General features: G+C 42.1%; 1 protein-coding gene across 1 annotated transcript in view; it reads right to left on the bottom strand.

Annotated features, from left to right (window-relative positions):
- Positions 1-24,116, bottom strand: part of LOC124556259 — a 462,906-nt gene that overhangs the window by 10,389 nt on the left and 428,401 nt on the right. Inside the window, exons 16-17 of the mRNA XM_047130246.1 lie at positions 23,078-23,346; positions 9,724-9,968 (exon numbers count right to left, since the gene is read on the bottom strand). Coding sequence (XP_046986202.1) covers positions 9,724-9,968; positions 23,078-23,346 — 514 coding nt within the window. The remainder of the gene's footprint in view (positions 1-9,723; positions 9,969-23,077; positions 23,347-24,116) is intronic.

The following is a 24,116-nucleotide window of genomic DNA, read 5'->3' as shown; positions in this document are numbered from 1 at the left end:
AAGAATTGAATAAAGCACATTTGAAAATATGTCTGAAAATCAGTAACAAAGACTAAAATATTGTATAATCAACACAGTGTGAATATAAAAATGGAGTAGTGCTATTTAACAGCAAATTCACAGAAGCAGTTCATAAGTGTTTTTATTTAAATACAGCTGGAGACATTGAGTGAATAGGCAGAAAAGGAAAATAAACACAAGAATAAATAAGACCAGTAATACTTTTGGTAAACTCAATACAGTTTTCAAAACAAAGCTTCAGATGTGTCTGACCCAGAAAGTTAATGATTAGTGTCACCAGTTTTGATGTACCGGCATGGCAGTATGATATTAGCTGTTGTACAAAAACTATAATAAACTAAAGGTGTCTTAGAAATAAATGGTAAGATGCATGTTGGGAACAACTAGGGGAGTAAGGTAAGCAAGCAAATTGACCAGAGAACAGACTTGTGTGGAAGACAACTGTAACTATTGTGGAAATGAAGTGGAGGCATATGAGACATGTAGCCAGACAAAAATGAAGATAGAATGATCAACAAAATTCTTTGCTGGGTCCCAAGAGATAAAAAAAGACAGAGATGATATCATAGATGACATTAGAAACATGCAAAAGCATCATTGATATGTATCACTGAATAGTGTAATGCATGGGTAAGTCTGGAGGTGACCTTCATCTGTCAGTAGTTATGACATGGATAATAGTGATAGTGATGATGATGACTAAGATGATGACACTGATACTAATGACACTAATGCCAAGAATGAACAATGTATAAGAGACACTGTTAGTTATGGAGTACTAGAACTGGTGCATACAGAAAACCTGTCACTAAATTAAGTCACAGACTACTGCAGTTGGACTTGAATAATTGTAACTATTTGGAGCAGAAGTAGATCTCATATTATGCCTTGCCTAGTCCATGTAACCAAATCCAAACTGGATTATGTTAGCTGTATGAAATCTTGAAGAATTATCATAAGACTAGAACACATGACCTCTACAGATAAAATAATTAAAATCTTAGCAATCAGCTGGTGAAGCATTCACAACAGACTCCTAGAGTTTGAAGCACTCCTAAAAAGCAACATAGCTTGTATAATACTAGGTACATAAATCCAAATAAGATCCAAAATTGAAATCAGTAATGTTTTTGGGGTGAATCTAAGTGTATATCCAAAAAATACACAAATGAGAAATTGAGGTGACTCTCCAGAAACCAAACTTATCTTCTCTATGGTCAGCTTCTACCAGTTTCTCCATTATTATATAATAATTCAGATCAGTGCTTTGCAACCATGACTTATTAAATTGATGTTTGTTGATATTCACACAGGTCAGCACCTGACACATTTGCAAATGGAATTATTTCATTCTTCTTGAAACCAAGGGGCATTGCACCTGTATTCTGTACATTGCTTACCAGATGGAATAGTTTTGTGATGGCAGCCTCTCCAAAAGATCTCAATAATTCTGAGGAATGTCGTCTACGCTGGGAGCTTTATTGCAGTAAAGCGCTTTCAGTGCTCTGTCAAATTATTCTTGCAGTATAATATTTGCAGCCCATCTTCACTTATTCCTTTTCCATTTCTGTAATATTTTTATAAGTTCATTTCCCTCTCACAGCTCTTCCATACATTCCTTCCATCTTTCAGCTTTCCTGTCTTTGCTTACTTGCCATTCAAACTCTTGATATCCATACAGATGCTTCTCTTTTCTCCAAAGCTCTGCTGTCTTCATTATTTCACATCTCAACTCTACCCATTCATCTTCTATGGTAGTCACTATTCCTTCTGACTGTTTCCTACTTTTTCAGTCAATATCTGTCTATTGCTCCCTCTGAAACTATAAACAACCTCTGATTCTTTCAATTTATCCAGGCCCCATCTCCTTACTTTCCTACCTTTTGCTGCAGTTTCTTCAGTTTTAATCTGCAGTTCATAACCAATAAATTATGGTCAGAGTACATATGTGCCCCTAGAAATGTTGTACAGTTAAAAATATGGTTTCTATACGTTTGTCTTGCCAGTATATAATCTGTCTGAGAACTTTTGGTGTCCAGGTCTCTCCTACATATACAAACTTCTTTCACGATGGCTTCTCCTTTCATTTCTTTCTCCCAGTCTATGTTCTCTTGCTACTTTTTCTTCTCTTCCATTTCTTATTATCAAATTCCTGTCCTCCATTACAATTATATTTTTATCCCCTTACTTATCTCAGTAATTCCTTTTATCTAATTTACAAATTGTTTCAATATATTCATTTCCTCCAGTCCATGTTCTTCCACTGTATTTCCTTCTTTTAATTTTCCTACTACTGAATCCCAGTCCTTCAGCACAATAAAAATTTTACCTCCCATAAGTATCTGAATCATTTCTTTTATCTCATCATACAGTGTTTCAATCTCCTCATGATTTGCAGTGCTAGTAGGCATATAAACTTCTATTGCTGTGGTTGGTGTTGGTATCATTTCTATCTTGGCTATGAAAGATGTTCACTATGCTGTCCATAGTAGCTTACTCACATTACTATTTTCTTGTTCATGATTAAACCTGCTCCTGCATTACCCCTATTTGATTTGGTATTTATAATACTGTACTCACCAGATCAGAAGCCCTCTTTTTCCTGTCACTGCATTTGATTAATTCCCACTGAAGATAACTTCAATCTGCCCATTTACCATTTAAATTCTGTAACCTATCAACCTGATTAAGGGGTTTGACAATCCATTCTTCAACTAAAATGCAGTTTTGTTTGACAACATACTCCTGATTAGTCCCCATCCACAGATATGAAAGGAGGAGTATTTTAGCTCCATAATATTTTACTCAAGATGATACCATCACCATAGCAAGGAGCTGTTGCTCCTGAAGCTATTAGAAATAGTGCAGCTGCTCTTCAGGAACCACAGATTTGCCTGGTATCTCCACAGATGTCCCTCCATTGTGGTTGCGCCCACAAGAAGGGCTGTTTTGAGTTGTAGAGACATGCAAGCAACCCCATCTTGGCATGCTCCATGTTTCATGGTTCAGTTGTTAAATGTTGACCAAACTGAATGTTTGGTGCATTTTTGAGTAATTCAACCAGTTTTTATGTAGTGATCTCTTAGTATGGGAGAGACCTTACTCCACTGCCCCATGCCAGAACAAAACAGAAATCAAAACAATGGCTGCAAGCCAGTGACCATGTGCCAAGAAGGGCGAAGCCAGTTTCGTCTGCCAGAAAATATATGCCCCAAGGATTTGTTTTTGAGATACAAAAAGAATTCTTTTCATTGACAAGTTTGCCTACAATATGCAAGTCTTCTAGATCACCTAGGCAACAAAACACAAGAAGAGTCCTAGGTTACCAAAATCTTTACCTTTTATCAAGACAAAATACCTGTCTACAAATATGCTTTAGCATGGGAAAAGTGGAGGATGTGGATACCCCAGGTATTAGGTTTGGTGCTATTTGACTTCTACCAATCCTTACATAGAAAGAAGTTTGTGGCTGGGATACAGTATGTGGTTGTGGCCTCTGCGAATGGGAATTATGAATACATTCCAGAATCATACAATAGGAATGGAATCCACTCACTAGAGAAACTTTTGACAAAATACAGTGGCCTAAAGAAGGACTGCACCAAAAAATGTCTGTACTTTTTACCTGAAAGACAAATTCTTTCTGTACCAGAACGAGAACTTCTGACATTGCCCTCATAGTGCAATGAAGTGTCACATAAGCAACTAATTTTACTACAAACTGCATAAAACAATGGCAGAGATCCATAGTTCAAACGATTTCATTATTGAGAAAAGATAATGTCCCACATTTGGTCTGACTTTGAACAAGCATAAGAGCAAGTGTGACAGGTGCTGGCAGAAATCCTTAACCTTCTATGAGGGTGATATCAAAGGAACTGAGGATTAGCAATGACAATGTTAAAGTCACCATTCACAAAGAGTTAGATGACAATCTGTCCTCCATTTATGCCATGCATGCTGAATGATGAGAAAAAGAGAACATGGATGGGAATTGCTGAACATTGACATTTCACTGACATGTGTCATCAAGATGTATGTTTTTCTGCAAACTATTTGCACAGGGGTTGGGACCTGGTGTTAACCAGTTCCATATGGAACAGAGCTGGTGGCCATCACAGTCAGTGGACAGCCGTTTGCGTCAAACTTTGAAGGCAACAGTTTTTGATCGACATTGCAAAGGAGCCTTTGGCAGCAGTACCCAGCAGGTTCTTTACTGGCGCGAAAAGTACAATTTTTCAAAAATGTTCACTCTGAAGTCATATGAAGGTAACTTGCTTTCAACCACTGTTTCCTGATTTCTTTTTAATTTTTTATTTCACAATACCATTTCCAAAACATTTCAGATGGACCTTGAAGATAAAGTTAGCCTAAAACAAATATCAAGTTTAAATGCATTATAAGCTGACTAAGAAGGCTTTAATACTTTTTTATTAGAAAAATAGAATATTTTATACCTCTGATTGTTGTATCCCTTTGTATAAGTTAGCAACTCGTGGCTGAATCAAGCAGTATGGTCATTAGCAGCATGGTGAACCCTTTTGCTCTACTGATTTGCCAAAGACCATTTTATTACTTTTGCACAGTGTCGCTTCAGAACGCAGTAGGACAAACAGCTAGAGAAATGAATTTGAGGGAACTGAGTAAATTTAAAGAAACTGCTTTGTCATGAAAGGGAAAACATATTGGGGAATGACTTGACTGCGAGGAAACAGTGATAGTGGGACATACTGTTTTTGAAAAACTTGGATTCTTTGTTGTGCTATCTGTCAGACAGAGAAAAGCAAATCATTGTTTGTGGGGATTTCAATGTAGATTTTCCGAAAAAGTCCAATAGAAAGCTTGACCTTGAAGTAATACTTGGTTCTTTCAATTTGACATCAGTTATTGATTTTCCTACTCGGGTGATACAGGAAAGCAGCACACTGATAGATAATGTATACATCGACCAAGATAAATTTAATTAAATAAAAACTTTTCCTGTTAAGAATGGTCTGTCTGATCGTGATGCACATTTAGTTACTGTATGTGATATAGCTCCATACAGTAATGCAAAATTGTCCTCCAAAATAGTGTATTCAGTTAATGATTTAACAGTTCAAAATTTTAGGGAAAGCTTGCAACAGTTAGACTGGGATGAGGTGTACAGGGAACATTATGCTAATTTAAAATTTATCCTATTTCATGATACCTTTGTGAGTATATTTGAAAACAGTTTCCCTAAGAAAACAGTGAAATATAATTGTACAAAACCATATAAAAAGCCATGGCTTACTAAAGGGATACAAATATCTTGTAAACAGAAAAGGGAAATGTATCTTATAGCTATCAGAAGTAATGATCTCTAAACACAGAAACATTATAAAAACTACTGCACTGTACTAAGAAAAGTTATTAAAAATTCCAGAAGTATGTGCATTATGTCTGAGATTAGCACATCTGATAATAAAATTAAAACAATTTTGAATGTTGTTAAAAGGGAAACAGGGCAACCGAGAGCATAGGAAGACTGTATTTCTATCAAACACAACGAAAAGTTTGTTAACAAGAAGTCAGAAGCAGAAAACATTTGCAATAAGCATTTTTTAAGGGTTGTAGAGAAAATAGGATTCAAATACTCATTAGAAAATGCAAGGCGGTATATGGAAGGGGCAGTATCAATGCAATTTGATAAAACTCAAATTCAACCCACCTCTCCTACTGAAATTAAGAAAAACATAAATTCACTCAAAATAAAAGCTCACATGGAATTGATGACATTTCCAACAGAATACTAAAAGCTTGTCCCCAACAAATATGTAGAATTCTCAGCCACATATGTAGTTGCTCACTGAAACAGGGCATTTTTTCCAGATAGACTGAAATACGCTATTGTTAAACCATTGCATAAAAAAGGGGATAGATCTGATGTTAACGACTACCACCTAATTTCACTTCTGACAGCTTTATCCAAAATTCTTGAAAAAGTAATGTATTCGAGAGTAGCATCACATATTTGTAAAAATGAAGTAGTAACAAAATGTCAGATTGGTTTTTAGAAAGGCTTTTCAACAGAAAATGCTATATATGCTTTCACTGATCAAATATTAAATGCATTGAATAACCAAACCCATTGGGATATTTTGTATCCCTCAAAGGCTTTTGATTTGTGAATCATGAAATTCTTCTATATAAGCTTAAGTATTGTGAAATGAGTGGGACAGTGCACAAATGGTTTAATTCATACTTAACTGGAAGAATGCAGAAGGTTGAAATTAACAATATGGATAGTCTGCAAAAACCAGCAGAGTCCTCTAATTGGGTTCAGTCTTGGGTCCCTTATGGTTCTTAATATATTTACGACTTGCCACTTTGTATTCATGAAGATGCAAAGCTAGTTCTTTTTGCTGGTGATACAAGTATAGTAATCACACCCAACAAGCAAGAATCAGCTGAGGAAATTGCAAATAATGACTTTCAGGAAATTATTAAGTGGTTCTCTGCAAATGGACTCTCACTAAATTTTGAGAAAACACAGTTTATACAATTCTGTACAGTAAATGGTATAACACCATTGATAAATATAGACTATGAACAGACATTTAAAAGCAAATTAAAAGAATTTCTGAATGACAATAAATGAATTCTTAGATATGAAGTAGTAACTGAAAAAAAAAAAAAAAATTGTGTAAAGAAAACTTACGTTAAAGTGACACGTTCCACATCATTACGATATGTTGTATTCATGATCTATGGAACAAGGATTAATGTATGTACGTTCATACCAAACATAAGAATGTTGACAGTATCAGGAAGTGTTGTGTGAAGCTGTGAATGTTCCGTTAACGGTTGCATCTACAACGGAAACTAAGTGAAAACAACTAAATCGTCTGTCTCTGAGTACGTACATATATGTATATAGTAAAGAAATGAAGGTAGTCATGTTTAGAACTGCTGGCTAATTGTGGATGACGATTCACTTTCCACATTAGTCACACGGCCAAGAGACACAGTATTTATTTATGGGAAACTGAAAATAGACAACCATAAGGAGGAGACAAAGTACGAGGGTCTGCTGAAAAGTAATGCCTCCAAATTTTTTATTCTGTTCTCAGCATCTGCTGAGGTATTGTGTGTCGTGCGTATTAAACGGTCAACTTTCCCTCTCTTAGCTGACGCAAGCTGCAATCCTCTACCGCTAGAGGACTCCGAAATACAGGGTGATTCAAAAAGAATACCACAACTTTAGGAATTTAAAACTGTGCAACGACAAAAGGCAGAGCTAAGCACTATCTGTCGGCGAATTAAGGGAGCTATAAAGTTTCATTTAGTTGTAAATTTGTTCGCCTGAGGCGCTGTTGACTAGGCGTCAGCGTCAGTTGATGCTAAGATGGCGACAGCTCAACAGAAAGCTTTTTGTGTTATTGAGTACGGCAGAAGTGAATCGACGACAGTTGTTCAGCGTGCATTTCGAACGAAGTATGGTGTTAAACCTCCTGATAGGTGGTGTATTAAACGTTGGTATAAACAGTTTACAGAGGATGGGTGTTTGTGCAAAGGGAAAAGTTCTGGACGGCCGAGAACGAGTGATGAAAATGTAGCAAGCATCCAGCAAGCATTTGTTCGCAGCCCAGGAAAATCCACTCGCAGAGCTAGCAGAGAGCTGCAAATTCCACAATCAACTGTATGGAGAGTCCTACAAAAAAGGTTAGTTATGAAACCTTATCGTCTGAAATTGGTTCAACCACTGTCTGCAGCTGATAAGATTAAAAGAATCGATTTCTGTGATTTTATCCTTGCTCAAATGGAAACAGATGAATCTTTCGTTTCAAACATTGTGTTTAGTGATGAAGCAACTATCCACACTAACGGGAAAGTCAACCGTCACAATGTCTGTATATGGGGCACTGAGAATCCGCGGGAAACAACTGAGTATGAACGTGACTCGCCTAAGGTGAACGTTTTCTGTGCCATTTCAGCCAATAAGGTTTTTGGTCCCTTTTTCTACGAAGGTGCTACTGTTACTGGACTACAGTATCTGGAGATGTTAGAGAGTTGGCTGTTCCCTCAGCTCGAACAAGAAGCACAACAACTCATATTTCAGCAGGATGGAGCGCTACCATATTGGCACTTATCTGTCCGTAACTACCTGAACGTTAACTACCCGAGGCGATGGATCGGCCGCCAGGCAGCCCGTGACAGAGCACTTCATCATTGGCCTCCAAGAAGCCCTGATCTTACCCCCCTGCGATTTTTTCTTATGGGGGTATGTTAAGGATATGGTGTTTTGGCCACCTCTCCCAGCCACCATTGATGATTTGAAACGAGAAATAACAGCAGCTATCCAAACTGTTACGCCTGATTTGCTACAGAGAGTGTGGAACGAGTTCGAGTATCGGGTTGATATTGCTCGAGTGTCTGGAGGGGGCCATATTGAACATCTCTTGTTTTTGAGTGAAAAAAAACCTTTTTAAATACTCTTTGTAATGACGTATAACAGAAGGTTATATTATGTTTCTTTCATTAAATACACATTTTTAAAGTTGTGGTATTCTTTTTGAATCACCCTGTACAACATGTAACATTACAGAGCGTAACTGTGTTGGTGCATGAGAAACAGAGTGCTGTAATCGAGTTTCTAATTGTGGGAAACGTTCGTTCACACTTGTAGCAACCTCTCCTTCAGCATGACAGTGATAAGCCACACGCGAACGCTGCGACATTTGCAACAATGCGATGCCTTGGGTTCACTGTCACTGATGATCCTCCTTATTGTCACGACTTGGACCCATCCGATTTGCATCGTTTCCAAAACTTAAAGAACAACTTCGAGGACTTCACTTTGACAGTGATGAAGCGGTACAAACAGAGGTGAGGTTGTGGCTACGTCAACAAAGTCAAACTGTCTACAGTGACGGTATCAAAAACCACGTTCTCGTTGGGGAGAAATGTGTTCGCTGCAGGGTGACTATGTTGAGAACTATATATGTAGGCAGGAAGAATAGAGATATAGAATTTTAATTAAGTTTGTATTGTTCAAAAAAGCTTTAACAGTTTCACAAAAAATTCGAAGGCATTTTTCCAGCGTGTCCTCATATTTATGTAAATATCCCGTAAAAATGTTTTTGGTGCTTATTCCAGAAAAAAAGCATCGTATTATTATTTTGCGTCACGTAATGTTATCAAAGGCGGTGCAGATGTGGATTACAGATGAGTTATATCAATTAAGCGCGTATAGTACTTGAAGAATATCGTATTAAAAGAACCTCCGAGAGCTATTATTTACATTAGTTTGAATGGCATCGTTCCTACTTTGGCGTCAAAGCATAAAAAAAGTTATCCTTCGTCACTGAAACTACCATCAGTAGTAAAATCCAGTAATACAGTCATATAAACGCACTACGCCGTTAAGGTTCTTGTGTGTGTGTGTGTGTGTGTGTGTGTGTGTGTGTGTGTGTGTGTGCGTGTGTGTGAAGTGCACTCTACATACTTCTATTGACGCCACAGCAAGAATGACAACTTGCAGGCTGATGTAAATAGTTCTATGTTACCTGACGATAGGTTTATGGACACTAGTAGTGAAGAAAGGTTTATTTCATTATCAGCTCTTGTCGATTCTCAAATGTGGTTTTCCGCAAATGTTAACGAGCTGTAAAATACCTTTGACCGTAAAAGCCTGTCAGTATTAAATTTCATGTTTCTCATATTTGATTTAACTTTTACCTGTGACATGGAGACGGTGTTTTCGGGTCTTTCTTCCACCTTCCCAGCCAAATGTTTCTGGAACAGAACTCTGGATACCAGCACAAATACCACACAATTCACCGCCAGCATTATGCACGACGGCCCCAGATATGTGATGTAGTAAACATATGGTTCATTTTTGTTCAGCATACAGTACTCAGAAGTTGAATTGTAGTAACCAATGTCATACGTGGCTGTTGACGCCACGATAATCAGCGGCACACCTGTAATTTAAAATAGCAATGAATTGCGAGGTAAAAAAAGTTTTGAAACATTTACAAAAGACAGCGAAAGAATTATTTAATGATATTAGATACCATTTGTTATCAGTTTTACTGACTTATTTTGCAGTGATGAAAGGTCAGCGACCTTCCATAAGAATGAGAATTTGAAACACTGCATCAGGGGCATGTATAGTGCAAAGACTTTGCTGGAGAACACAGGGAGAAGTCATTCGAAATATGAGAAGGTAGAGAAGTAGCAGACGCGTTCATCTGGAGACCGTATCACTAATAGTATTTCTTTATTATCCAGAAAGGTCCGCCCCCGGTAGCTGAGTGATGCCAGCACAGTAGCTCAGCGTGTTCAGTCAGAGGGCCGATTGTCCTCTGTCTGAGTGAAGGAATCAACGATCAACTTGAACAGATGTCATGTAGCGTCCACCCAGACCAAACGACATGACCAATGTCCAACAAATATATATATACACTACTGGCCATTAAAATTGCTACACCACGAAGATGACGTGCTACAGACGTGAAATTTAAGCGACAGGAAGAAGATGCTGTGATATGCAAATGATTAGCTTTTCAGAGCATTCACACAAGTTTGGCGCCGGTGGTGACACCTGCAACGTGCTGACATGAGATAAGTTTCCAATCGATTTCTCATACACAAACAGCAGTTGACCGGCGTTGCCTGGTGAAACGTTGTTGTGATGCCTCGTGTAAGGAGGAGAAATGCGTACCATCATGTTTCCGACTTCGATAAAGGTCGGACTGTAGCCTTTCGCGATTGCGGTTTATCGTATCGCGACATTGCTGCTCGCGTTGGTCGAGATCCAATGACTGTTAGCAGAATATGGAATCGGTGGGTTGAGGAGGGTAATACGGAACGTCGTGCTGGATCCCAACGGCCTCGTATCACTAGCAGTCGAGATGACAGGCATCTTATCCGCATGGCTGTAACGGATCATGCAGCCACGTCTCGATCCCTGAGTCAACAGATGGGGACGTTTGCAAGACAACAAGCATCTGCACGAACAGTTCGACGACGTTTGCAGCAGCATAAACTATCAGTTTGGAGACCATGGTTGCGGTTACCCTTGAAGCTGCATCACAGACAGGAGTGCCTGCGATGGTGTACTCAACGACGTACCTGGGTGCACGAATCGCAAAACGTCATTTTTTCGGATGAATCCAGGTTCTGCTTACAGCATCATGATGGTCGCATCCATGTTTGGCGACATCGCGGTGAACGCACATTGGAAGCGTGTATTCGTCATCTCCATACCGGCGAATCACCCGGTGTGGTATGGGGTGCCACTGGTTACACGTCTCGGTCACCTCTTGTTCGCATTGACGGCGCTTTGAACAGTGGACGTTACATTTCACATGTGTTACGACCCGTGGCTCTACCCTTCTTTCGGTTCCTGCGAAACCCTACATTTCAGCAGGATAATGCACGACCGCATGTTGCAGGTCCTGTACGGGCCTTTCTAGATATAGAAAATGTTCGACTGCTGCCCTGGCCATGACATTCTCCAGATCTCTCACTAATTGAAAACGTCTGGTCAATGGTGGCCTAGCAACTGGCTCGTCACAATATGCCAGTCACTACTCTTGATGAACTGAGGTATCGTGTTGAAGATGCATGGGCAGCTGTACCTGTACACGCCATCCAAGCTCTGTTTGACTCAATGCCCAAGGCGTATCGAGGCCGTTATTACGGTCAGAAGTGGTTGTTCTGGGAACTGATTTCTCAGGATCTATGCACCCAAATTGCGTGAAAAATAATCACATGTCAGTTCTAGTATAATATATTTGTCCAATGAATACCCGTTTATCATCTGCATTTCTTCTTGGTGTAGCAATTTTAATGGCCAGTAGTGTATTTCTTTATTATCCAGAAAGGTCCGCCCCCGGTAGCTGAGTGATGCCGGTACGGTAGCTCAGTGTGTTCGGTGAGAGGGCCGATTGTCCTTTGTAATAAAAAACCTGAGTGAAGGAATCAACGATCAACTTGAACAGATGTCATGTAGCGTCCGCCCAGACCAAACGACACGACTCTCTCTCTCTCTCTCTCTCTCTCTCTCTATCTCTCTCTCTCTCTCTCTCTCTCTCTCTCTATATATATATATATATATATATATATATATATATATATATATATGGTACAACTCTACTGGTCGACATTGGAGGGAACGTTCTGCTGCATTAGCAACCTCCCCATCATCCATCATACTGCTTCCCGTGGAGTGCATCCTTCATTGGGCCAAACTGATGGAAATGAGAAGGTGTGAGATACAGGCTGTAGGATGGATGAGGGAGAACAGCCTTATGTGAGCCCTTGCGTTGTCATGGAGACAATGGCTGGCTCTGAGCACTATGGGACTTAACATCTATGGTCATCAGTCCCCTAGAATGTAGAACTACTTAAACCTAACTAACCTAAGGACAGCACACAACACCCAGTCATCACGAGGCAGAGAAAATCCCTGACCCCGCCGGGAATCGAACCTGGGAACCCGGGCGTGGGAAGCGAGAACGCTACCGCACGACCACGAGCTGCGGACTGTCATGGAGATGGAGTAGCTCGTTTGCATTTTTGTGGCGACGAACAAGCTGAAATCGTTTCTTCAAATTCCTGAGAGTAGCACAGTACACTTTAGAATTGATGACTGCACCGTAAAGGAGGACATCAAACAGAACACCCCTTCAGAGTCCCAGAAGACCTTCGCCATGACTTTACTGGCTGAGGGTGCGGCTTTGGACGTTTTCTGCAGAGGAGAGTTAGTGTGGCGCCACTCCATGGATTGCTGTTATGTTTTCGGCCTGAAGTAGTGAACCCATGTTTCATCGTCTGTGACGATGTTCGGCAAAATATTGTCGCCATCAGCATAGTAACGCGCAAGCAATTCCGCACAGATGGTCCTTCGTTGCTCTTTGTGGTCTTCTGTTAGAAGCAGAATCCAACGGGCACACATCTTTGAGTACCCCAACTGGTGGACGAGTCAGCACTACCAACAGAGACATTCAGCTGCGCAGTGAGGTGTTTGACTGTGATCCGTCGATCAACTCGAATGAGAGTCTCCAAAGCTGGAGTCACAGCTGTGTGTGGCTGGCGGGCACGAGGGAGATCGGCCAAGTTTGTGCGACCTTGTTGCGACGATGACAGCCGCCACCTCCATCCACTCGCCGTTCTTCTGTTCACTGCCAGGTCTCCGTAGACATTCTGCAAGCGTCTTTGAATGTCTGAGATGCTGCGATTTTGCGCAAAAGAAATTCCATGACAGCTATCTGTCTGGAATGAACCTCCGTTAGAGACACTATCTTGAACGCTACGTATAGCGCCACCACGTATAGGAACTTCATAAAACTATAGGGGATGAAGCGGGAGTATTCCACGACGTCCCACAAAGAATTCTGCACTTTTTTCAACCGAAATTGGACAGGAAAATAGTGTTGCATTATTTATTGAACACCCCTCGTATGATTGATTGTTCTTCGTTATATCTTGAGCTTACTGGGGGAATCTAGCGATAAGCTTTTGCCTGTAGCGGCCGTGGTTCTCGTCGATCACCAACGGACTTTCAGTCGCTGTATGTCTTTTCTTAAGAGAAGAAATTTATTTCTGTCATCTGTTTTATGCGAAGTCTGTAATTACTGATATGCACATTTTCGTGTTTAAGATATTGCGCACTTTGTATCTGATGTACAAAATGTGAATCAGCCCATCATTCACTTAAATGGGCATGTAAACAGCCCTAAATCAATTTCCTGGTTAGCTGTCGGAGTACAAGACCAAATGTAGTTACGGTCGCCAAAGTATTCGACATGTGTCTAGCTCATTTCCCTATCTGAGATCCACCGTTCAATGTGTATGTGATATTTCTGGTTTGCTACCTACAATGTGAAAAAGATTCGAACAAAAACTATGTGTTCCCCACAAAAGATAATTTCTTTAACCACGAGATTGAGCAATTTACAAGTGTTATTCAGCAAGTGCACAACTACAGTCTTTCTTCAAGCAATAGTGGCCGGCCGCGGTGGCCAAGCGGTTCTAGGCACTTCAGTCCGGAACCGCGCGACTGCTACGGTCGCAGGTTCGAATCCTGCTCGGGCATGGATGTATGTGATGTCCTTAGGTTAGTTAGGTTTAACTAGTTCTAAGTTCTAGGGGACTGATGACCTCAGATGGTAAGTCCCATAGTGCTCAGAGCCATTTCAACCATTTGAACAAGCAATATTGATGATACTGAGCAGAGGGAAAAATTGACAAGCAGTTGAGATACTCGTAACAGCCGCCGTACATAATGGTAAACAAGTTGTCGCTAGTCGTAGCCATAGATTTCCGGAAAGCTTTTCATACAGTGCACCACTGCAGACTGTACCCAGAAAATGGTTCTGAGCACTATGGGACTTAACATCTATGGTCATCAGTCCCCTAGAACTTAGAACTACTTAAACCTAACTAACCTAAGGACAGCACACAACACCCAGTCATCACGAGGCAGACTGTGCCCAGGTATGCGCGTAGATTCAAGACTTCTTAAGTAATAGAACCCAGAATGGTGTCCTGGACGGTGACTGTTCGTCAGAGACAAGGCTTCGCCAAGAGTGCCCCAGAGAAGTGTGACAGGGCCGCTCTTGTTTTCTATCTACGTAAATGATTTGACGGATTTCGATTTGGCGTGATGACTGGCGGCTTGCTCTAAATGTGAAAAAATGTAAGTTATCGCAGATGAGTGGAGAAAACAACACTGTAATGTTGGAAATCATTATTACTGGTGTGCCACTTGGCACAGTCACTTCGATTAAATATCTAGGCGTAACGTTGCAAAGCGATATGAAATGGAACGAGGACGTACGTTCGGAAGTAGGAAATGCGAATAATCGACTTAGGTTTATTGGGAGAATTTTAGAAACTGCAGTTCATCTACACTCCTGGAAATGGAAAAAAGAACACATTGACACCGGTGTGTCAGACCCACCATACTTGCTCCGGACACTGCGAGAGGGCTGTACAAGCAATGATCACACGCACGGCACAGCGGACACACCAGGAACCGCGGTGTTGGCCGTCGAATGGCGCTAGCTGCGCAGCATTTGTGCACCGCCGCCGTCAGTGTCAGCCAGTTTGCCGTGGCATACGGAGCTCCATCGCAGTCTTTAACACTGGTAGCATGCCGCGACAGCGTGGACGTGAACCGTATGTGCAGTTGACGGACTTTGAGCGAGGGCGTATAGTGGGCATGCGGGAGGCCGGGTGGACGTACCGCCGAATTGCTCAACACGTGGGGCGTGAGGTCTCCACAGTACATCGATGTTGTCGCCAGTGGTCGGCGGAAGGTGCACGTGCCCGTCGACCTGGGACCGGACCGCAGCGACGCACAGATGCACGCCAAGACCGTAGGATCCTACGCAGTGCCGTAGGGGACCGCACCGCCACTTCCCAGCAAATTAGGGACACTGTTGCTCCTGGGGTATCGGCGAGGACCATTCGCAACCGTCTCCATGAAGCTGGGCTACGGTCCCGCACACCGTTAGGCCGTCTTCCGCTCACGCCCCAACATCGTGCAGCCCGCCTCCAGTGGTGTCGCGACAGGCGTGAATGGAGGGACGAATGGAGATGTGTCGTCTTCAGCGATGAGAGTCGCTTCTGCCTTGGTGCCAATGATGGTCGTATGCGTGTTTAGCGCCGTGCAGGTGAGCGCCACAATCAGGACTGCATACGACCGAGGCACACAGGGCCAACACCCGGCATCATGGTGTGGGGAGCGATCTCCTACACTGGCCGTACACCACTGGTGATCGTCGAGGGTACACTGAATAGTGCACGGTACATCCAAACAGTCATCGAACCCATCGTTCTACCATTCCTAGACCGGCAAGGGAACTTGCTGTTCCAACAGGACAATGCATGTCCGCATGTATCCCGTGCCACCCAACGTGCTCTAGAAGGTGTAAGTCAACTACCCTGGCCAGCAGGATCTCCGGATCTGTCCCCCATTGAGCATGTTTGGGACTGGATGAAGCGTCGTCTCACGCGGTCTGCATGTCCAGCACGAACGCTGGTCCAACTGAGGCGCCAGGTGGAAATGGCATGGCAAGCCGTTCCACAGGACTACATCCAGCATCTCTACGATCGTCTCCATGGGAGAATAGCAGCCTGCATTGCTGCGAAAGGTGGATATACACTGTACTAGTGCCGACATTGTGCATGCTCTGTTGCCTGTGTCTATGTGCCTGTGGTTCTGTCAGTGTGATCATGTGATGTATCTGACCCCAGGAATGTGTCAATAAAGTTTCCCCTTCCTGGGACAATGAATTCACGGTGTTCTTATTTCAATTTCCAGGAGTGTATAAAGAAAACCGCTCATAGAACAGCAGTACGACCCATTCTTGAGAACTGCTCGAGAATTTGGCTTCCCCACCAGATCAGATGAAAGGAATATGGTGAAGCAATTCAGAAATGTGCTGCTAGACTTGTTACCCGTAGGCTGGACCAACACGCGAGTATTACAGAGATGCTTCGTGAACTGGAGGAAAGACGATGTTCTTTTCGTGGAACACTGCTGAAAAAATTTAGAGAACTGGCATTTGAAACTAACTGCAGAATGATTCTACTGATGCCAATGTACTTTTCGCGTAATGACTTCGAAGGTAACATAAGAGATATTAGGACCTGTACGGAGGCAAAAAAAAGCCGTTTTTCCCTCGCTTCAATTGCGACTTGAAGGTGAAAGGGAATTACTGGTAGTCGTACAAGGTACCTTCCGCCATGCACCGTATGCTGGCTTATGGAATACGAGGGGCGTCCTTTAGGTAATGCAACACTTTTTTCTGAAAGCAGTTTGGTTTTATTAAGGATTTCTATACACCGTATTATTCCCCACTCTTTTGGCTACAAAATCCTGTTTTTCAACAAAATCTCCGTTCGATGCGACGGCCATACGCCGCCTTGCTCAAAGGGCTTGTATGCTCGCGTGGTACCACTCAACTAGTCTACGTTTTATCCAACGTCTTGCTGCATCAGAAACCTTCTCATTATCCACTTACTGCTTCCCGCGGTATGCATCTTTCATTGGGCCAAGTAGATGGAAGTGGGAAGGTGAGAGATCTGGGCTGCATGGTGGGTGAGGAAGAGCAGTCCATTGCAGTTTTGTGAGCTCCGCTCGAGTGCACAGACTTGTGTGATGCCTTGCGTTGTTATGAAGAAGAAGCTCGTTTGAATTTTTATAGCGATGAACACACCAAAGTCATTTCTTCAATTTACTGAGGGTAGCGTTATACACTTCGGAGTTGACCGTTGCACCATGAGGGAGGATATGAAACAGAATAACCACTTCGGAGTCCCAGAAGACATTAGCTATGATTTTACCGGGTGAGGGTGCGGCTTTAAACGTTTTCGTGGTGTGGCGCCATTCCATGGATGGCCGTTTTGTTTCCAGTTCGAAGTGACGAACCCATGTTTCATCGCCCATGACAACGTTCGACAAACAATGGTTAGGATCAGCGTCGTAACGCGCAACTAATCCTGCATAGGTGATTCTTCGTTGTTCTGTATGATCTTCTGTTAGGCGGACAAGAACCCAATGGGTACAAAACTTCGAGAACCCCATCTGGTGGACCAGTGTGGCACCACTACCAACATGAGAGTGTCCGCACGTTCCAGTATTGCAGGAGTAGACATTCTGCGGATATCTGCGATGCTAGACATTCTGTAAGTGTCTACGAATATCTGCGATGCTTTGGTTTTCTGCCAAAAGAAACTCAGTGACAGCCCTCTGCTTGGAACGCACCTCCGCTACAGACGCCATTTTAAAGACTTGGAATAGCGCCGCCACTTATTGGATCTTCACGAGACTGTAGAGGCCGAAGCTGGGATATTTCACCATGTCCCACAACAAATTTCGCATTCTTCGGCCGAAAATGGTCGAGAAAAATGTATTTCATTACTTAATGAACGGCTCTCCTATGTATGTAGATGTAGAGGTTCTTTGTAACGTACAGTAGCACTGTGATTCCGACAAGCAACATGGTTAACTTTCTCATTCCGGGACACTGTAGGTTGGAGCGCCACCCTGTATACTCACAAATAAGCCGTCCACCTCCCAACATCTTAGTGATCAGTACGTGCAATTTCCAGACGGTGGAAACAGAATCAGTCCGCAGTGTTGTCGATGATTTTTGCTAGGTGAGAGGACTGAGGAAGCTCCTCTTTACTTTGTGAGGAGATACAGCGGCTCCGGTTTCAAAGGCCTTCGTTAACGTCTGGAAGAAAACTGTTTCAGAGAAACACTATCTGATCAAAAGTATCAGAACATTCCTACGCAATGCGGAATTGACCACTAGATGTCACGAGAGGTGCACCCGACAGTATGAATGGCGCGGGGAGCATTGTGTTGCCAGTAGGAAGCAGTAACGACAGAACTGGTCAGTGAGGACAGCTCAGTGGCTTCGAAAGTGGACTAGTCACTGGATGTCACCTGAGTAACAAGTCAATGAGGGAAATTTAAACCTTTCTAAAGCTGCCCAATTTGACTGTTGGTGATGTGACACGAAGGAACAACCACAGCTAAACTAAGACCACGGAGACCTCATGTAGTAACGGACAGGGACCGTCGAGTATTGCAGAGGGGGGGTTGTACACAATCGCATGGATCCAGCGGCAGGAATGATTCGCGAGGTCCAAAGTACTACCAGCTTTCCAGCTAGTACAATGACTGTGCGAAGGAAGTTACAAACAATGGGGTACAATGGTCGAACGGCTACTCATAAGCCACACATTTCTGCAGTCAGTGCTATGTGACGCTTGAGGTGGTGCAAAGAACGACGTCACTGGACAGTGGATGACTGGAAATTATTGATTTGGAGTGCTGAGTTACGATATATCCTGTGGCATTGCGATGGAAGGGTCTGAGTGTGACACACGCCTTGAGAACATACCTAGCATCACGTGTAGCGCCAACAGTGAAGTACGAAGGAAGTGTTGTAGCTGTATGAGTGTGTTTCTCGTGATTGGTATGTGGTCCTCTTACTGCGCTTAAGAAAGCGCTAAATGCGAAAAGATATAAACAAATTTTACAGCACTTCGTATTGCATACAGTAGAGGAAAAGTTCGGAGACGATGACAGTTTGCACTCTGCCAAAGCAGCATCTGTGAGGCGATGGTCTGTGGACAACAGCACGCCAGAAATGGAGTGGCCGGCGCAGAATCCCGACGTGAAGCCAATGTGACATTTTTGGGATTTGTTAGAACTTCGATTTCGCTCCAAACCCTAGCGTCTAAATTCACTACCTTCTTTGGTTTCGGCTCTTGAGGAAGAATGGGTTGCCATTCCTCCAAAGACATTCAAACACCGCCTGTAAAGTGTCTCAGCAATGTTCAAGGCGCCATAAAGGAAAAGGCTACTGACATCCCGTACTAACGTCCACCAATAGTTGTCCGGATACTTTTGATCAAATAGCGTACACTCCTTAGGTAGAAGATAAGGCAGAGGTTGGTCGGTGTCGCACGATCCCCGTGGTAACTAAAACAATGAGTGGAAACTTATGTTCAGTTGTACATAACCGGTCCGTGACGTGTGTTCCAATAAGTCGCGAAAAATGTGATTTTTCATGGGGCCGTATCTCGGGTTCTATTGATCACAGAGATGAGGTGTCAAGTGTTTTGGATAGCACTTGGCCTAGAAGCCATTTGGGTTCCTATTGGAAGAACGGGCGTACTGTAGCTGTTCTACAGTAGAGGGTCAAAATTTAACCATGACGCACTTTCTCCAGTCCAGGCAAATTGAACAAATCTGTTGGTTCTTTTGGATTAGACATGGTCTGAGGTGGGCCTTAGGCGACTTATAAAAGTACAATTTGTTCACGGGTGGTGCCTGAGAATACCACAAAACCGGTTTTTAGCCGGTTTTTTTCTCCGTGGCGGTCAATTATCTAAATAGCTAACCATAAAAAAAGAATGACTTAAGTTTTAACCGTGTATTCTTTAGACATTTCTCTAGAAATGACATTTCCACGTTTTCAAAAATTTTCATCCGTTATCAAGAAGCACCCGAAAAACCATGATTTTTTTGGTCCTAGAAGTACCAGTTCTGAGGATGGCCGTTTCTGTAATTTCTATTCGTGGCAAATCGTCAAAAATTTTTACGATACGTTCATAAGACGGTGTTCTCGAGGAATCCGTAAACTCTTTTCGATATCATTATTCGTTACGGTGATCCAGATATCAAAAGTTATCAAAGTTACCGCACTTATGCACGTAAAATATACACGTAATATCAGATATGAGGCATAAACGTAGTTTTAACTGCCGTAGTGAGTAATCGCTTGGGTTCTGTGGGCATCATGAGAGTTCTAAGGCCACCAAACTATGGACGTAGATGAGTCGAACGTTGCGTGAACTTTTCATCACACGCCAATATTCTGTCAGCGTATTTCTAGTGGGTATATAACCAAAGTGGTGTGTACTAAAAAGGTTTTTACCAGGCTTGAAAAGAACTTAAAATGGCTGGAAAGATTGCAAATTAAGTAAAGTACTTTTAATAACATTTTTACTCCTTTCATGAACAAAACATAAGCCCGACGTTTTAGATGAATTGCTATCGATGAGCCAAGTATCCAAACAAAAATGTAAAGCAAACGATTTTGTATCAACCTTATATTGCGCATAATTGTTGGTTGTTGATATGTATTAAAGTGTACAAATGTGTCGAAGCATTTAAATAAAGTATCAATACTTTATTGCATTTTAGATAAGCAACACACGCTGCTGTAGCAGGGAAAAGAAGGGAACTAGCAAAAAAAAAAAAAAAAAAAAAAAAAAAAATTATATATATATATCTCCCGTCGGAGACAAAAAATGCGATTATGTTCCTCTTTAAAAGACTCAGACAGGAAAGTAGGGAACAAACTCATTCCGACGTTCTCGCCAACATTTTTGGCGTGCGAACACATTCGCACTTCTTTGTGCTGAAAGAGAGCAGCAGAGAGACAGTGACGGAGGAAGAGAGAGAGTAAACAGCGTCAGTGGGAGAGAAAGAGAGAGGAGGTAGAGATGGTGGGACATAGAATGTGACAGTGAAAGAGGAGGAGAGATGGATGAAGGCGATAGCAGTTGGAGCCAAAGAGAGAGGAGGCAGTGATGGTCAGTGAGAGATAGTGGCATTAAAAGATCATACAGATCATACCATGGCTGGTACTACCATCACTTAAAAGTTCGTACTGATGAACGGCCGCGCAAAGGGAAAGTTTTCCTTCCGTTCATCAGTACAATCACAGATCGCATTTCTAGAGCGTCCAGCAAGTATGGTGTGGAAACTACCTTCAGACCAATCGAGAAGATAAAAGGATCGGCAAAAGGTACACGACATTCTCTGGCTACACGGGGGGTATTTAAAATTCCATGTAGTTGTGGTCTGGTTTATATAGGTACCACAAAAATAAGTGTTAACATCCGTCTGGTTGAACACAAGAGGAGCTGCCGCCTAGGACATACGGATAAATCGATCATAGCGGGACATCTTTATCAAGAGGGTGATCATGAAATAAAATTCACTGAGACGAGTGTCATATCGAAAACATCGCATTATCATGACCGTATGTGTAGAAAGGCTATTGAAATTTACAAACACCGTAATAATTTTAACACAAAAGAGGGAGGTGTTAAATTAGATAAAATTTGGATGTCAATATTGCAAGGTAAGAATGAGGATCGATTGCTTTCAGTCGAGAATGTTGGAACTACCAGAGAGAATTTCGTAGCCGACGGCACGTGATAGACTCAGGTGCCCACTACACTGCCCATATATTAGGCGCTTCCTCGAGTTCTGGTTGCAGTTCGCTATTTTACTTCTGAAGATGTCTTCCACTTTCGGAGAGGAAACGTTAGAAGAAAATTTTATACATCGATCACAGCCTCTTAGCTCGGAAGTTTTAAATGATGGCATTAAAAGAGAGAGACGGATAAAGACCGAAGCAGTGGGGGCAAAAGAGAGAGGAGACAGCTGATATGAAAAAGAGAGGTGACTGGAAACCAAACATAGATTTGGGGTGTCTCGACAACCCCCCACCCCCCAGACTGGTGAACTTTAACACATAGGAAGAGAGGCGCATGCGTTTTGGACTGAAATTTTATACACGTGAGTATAGGGGAAAAGGTAAGTTTGATCTCAACTATTTTCGAGCTACCGAGGTATAGACGAGAGTGTGGCGGTAGGAAAGGAAGACAAAATGAGCGGGGTCAGAGGCAGTGGGATATACTATAAATGCAGGAGACAGTGTCAGTGAGGGATAGGAGACTGTGGCAGTGTGAGAGAGGCAGATGGAGCCACTGTAAGTGAGAGAGGAGACAGCGTCAATGGGAGAGAAAGAAAGAAGTGCGGACAGTGGCAGCGAACGAGAGGAGCCTACATCTCCACCAGTCGCCGGATATGGGTGCCTCATAACCACGTGTAAAAAATTTGTTCAGTTTTCCTAATCCCCTATACCGACGTGTTAAAGGTTATCTGTCTAGGGGAGTATGAAGGCTTAACAACGAAGAGAGACCGGGGAAAAGGATTTGGAATGTTCTGAGTTAAAACAGCCCGAATACGTTGGCACGCCAAAATTTTTGGAGAGGAAGACGAAATGAGGGCTGATGCAGTTGGTTCCTCTTTTTCGTCAGAGAAACATATTCGTCTTTTTTGTGTTCCGACAGGAGCGTTTTTCCGCTGGTAGAATTATACTGAACAGACACGGGCAGGGTGTGTGCAAAATATTATTTGAGGTTAGCGAGACTGTTTTAATATTAATTATGTAACACTAGCTTCATGCAGGGTTCATACATAGTATAGTTAAAACTAAAGTATGTTTCAGTCAAAACTCACATTAACTGTTTAATAACTATACCTTTTCCCACATATTTCTAGGACTCAGCATTTCCACCAGGGGAGAGAGTCATCTGATAGGGGCCTCGTGGAAATGTTGACTCATAGCATGTCTGTCGAAATCAGTGGAGCCATCGAACAACTTATGTGCATATTGACTGAAGTAAGCTTTATGGTTCATGCACGATTTGTATAACACAGCTCAACCATTGTTTACGTATTGCGTAATTTTATACTTACCCCAGGCGAAGATCATTCTTTTGAGCATGAATCGAATCTCAGACGTAGCGAAAACTGTGATAAGCAACTGATACATGTTAACAGCTTCGACCAACATCCAGGCCAGAGATGTGAGGACAAAGTAGTGCGTTAAGATTGCCACCAGTATGCACACATCCACCAAATGGACGTTGTTCTTCACCATCACCAGCAGAAAGGATAAATTCATCAGCAGCAGTGAGACGCACAAGTTCAGCAGTATCTTCCCCGATCTGTCGCGGTTCAGAGACCTGCAGAAAATGTGCACATTCAATGATGACGTCGTACAGGCACACAGTAAGGAAAAAATGAGTCCATGTACGCTGTCTGAGGATAAAGATTACTTAAAAAATCAGTGTTCCCAAATTTGTATGTGTGTGTGTGCTTTCAGGATTTTGTTACACAATAGCGCGATTGAGGCACATGAAGAAAGTTACATATTATAAGTTTCGAAAGTTTGTCCGTTAGCACGTTAGCAATATTTCTCCCAAATCACTTTAGAAAAGTTGTGAGAATACTTGTGTAGGATCACACATACGTGTTTCGTTCTTTATGTCTCATTAAGGTGTCACAAAAAATCACTCTTAATTCTACGACGGTAGTCTGTGATATTAATTGAGTTTTTACACCGTTTATACAACGCTCAAAGGCTTACGTATTCTCTGTGATTCATTTCGTTGAATCAGTCTAATACCAGCTTTTCATTCAAGTGTTATTAAGAATTAGAACACCGTTATTAGATTCGAAACACGCAGAAAATGGTCAAATACTTTTTTTGTCAGCAATCAGCCCATTCTCATAAGGCGTGCTCTCCGTATGTATTGCCACTGTTTTTACCCATTCACTGCAGTTCCCTGAAAGGTTTTTCCTGCTGCTAAATTTAATCTTTACCACTCTGCTACTGCACGAGATGAAACTCGAATCTTAGTATTTTGTTGTTGGTCACAATTTCATCTACTCTTCACAGAAAAGGAGTTTACGCTCGATTTACTCCCTTGTTTGCGCTTTAAGACCCGTTGAC

The sequence above is a fragment of the Schistocerca americana genome, chromosome X, assembly GCF_021461395.2.
Source record: "Schistocerca americana isolate TAMUIC-IGC-003095 chromosome X, iqSchAmer2.1, whole genome shotgun sequence".
NCBI classification, from domain to species: domain Eukaryota; kingdom Metazoa; phylum Arthropoda; class Insecta; order Orthoptera; family Acrididae; genus Schistocerca; species Schistocerca americana.
This window is presented reverse-complemented; position numbering and strand designations above follow the sequence as displayed.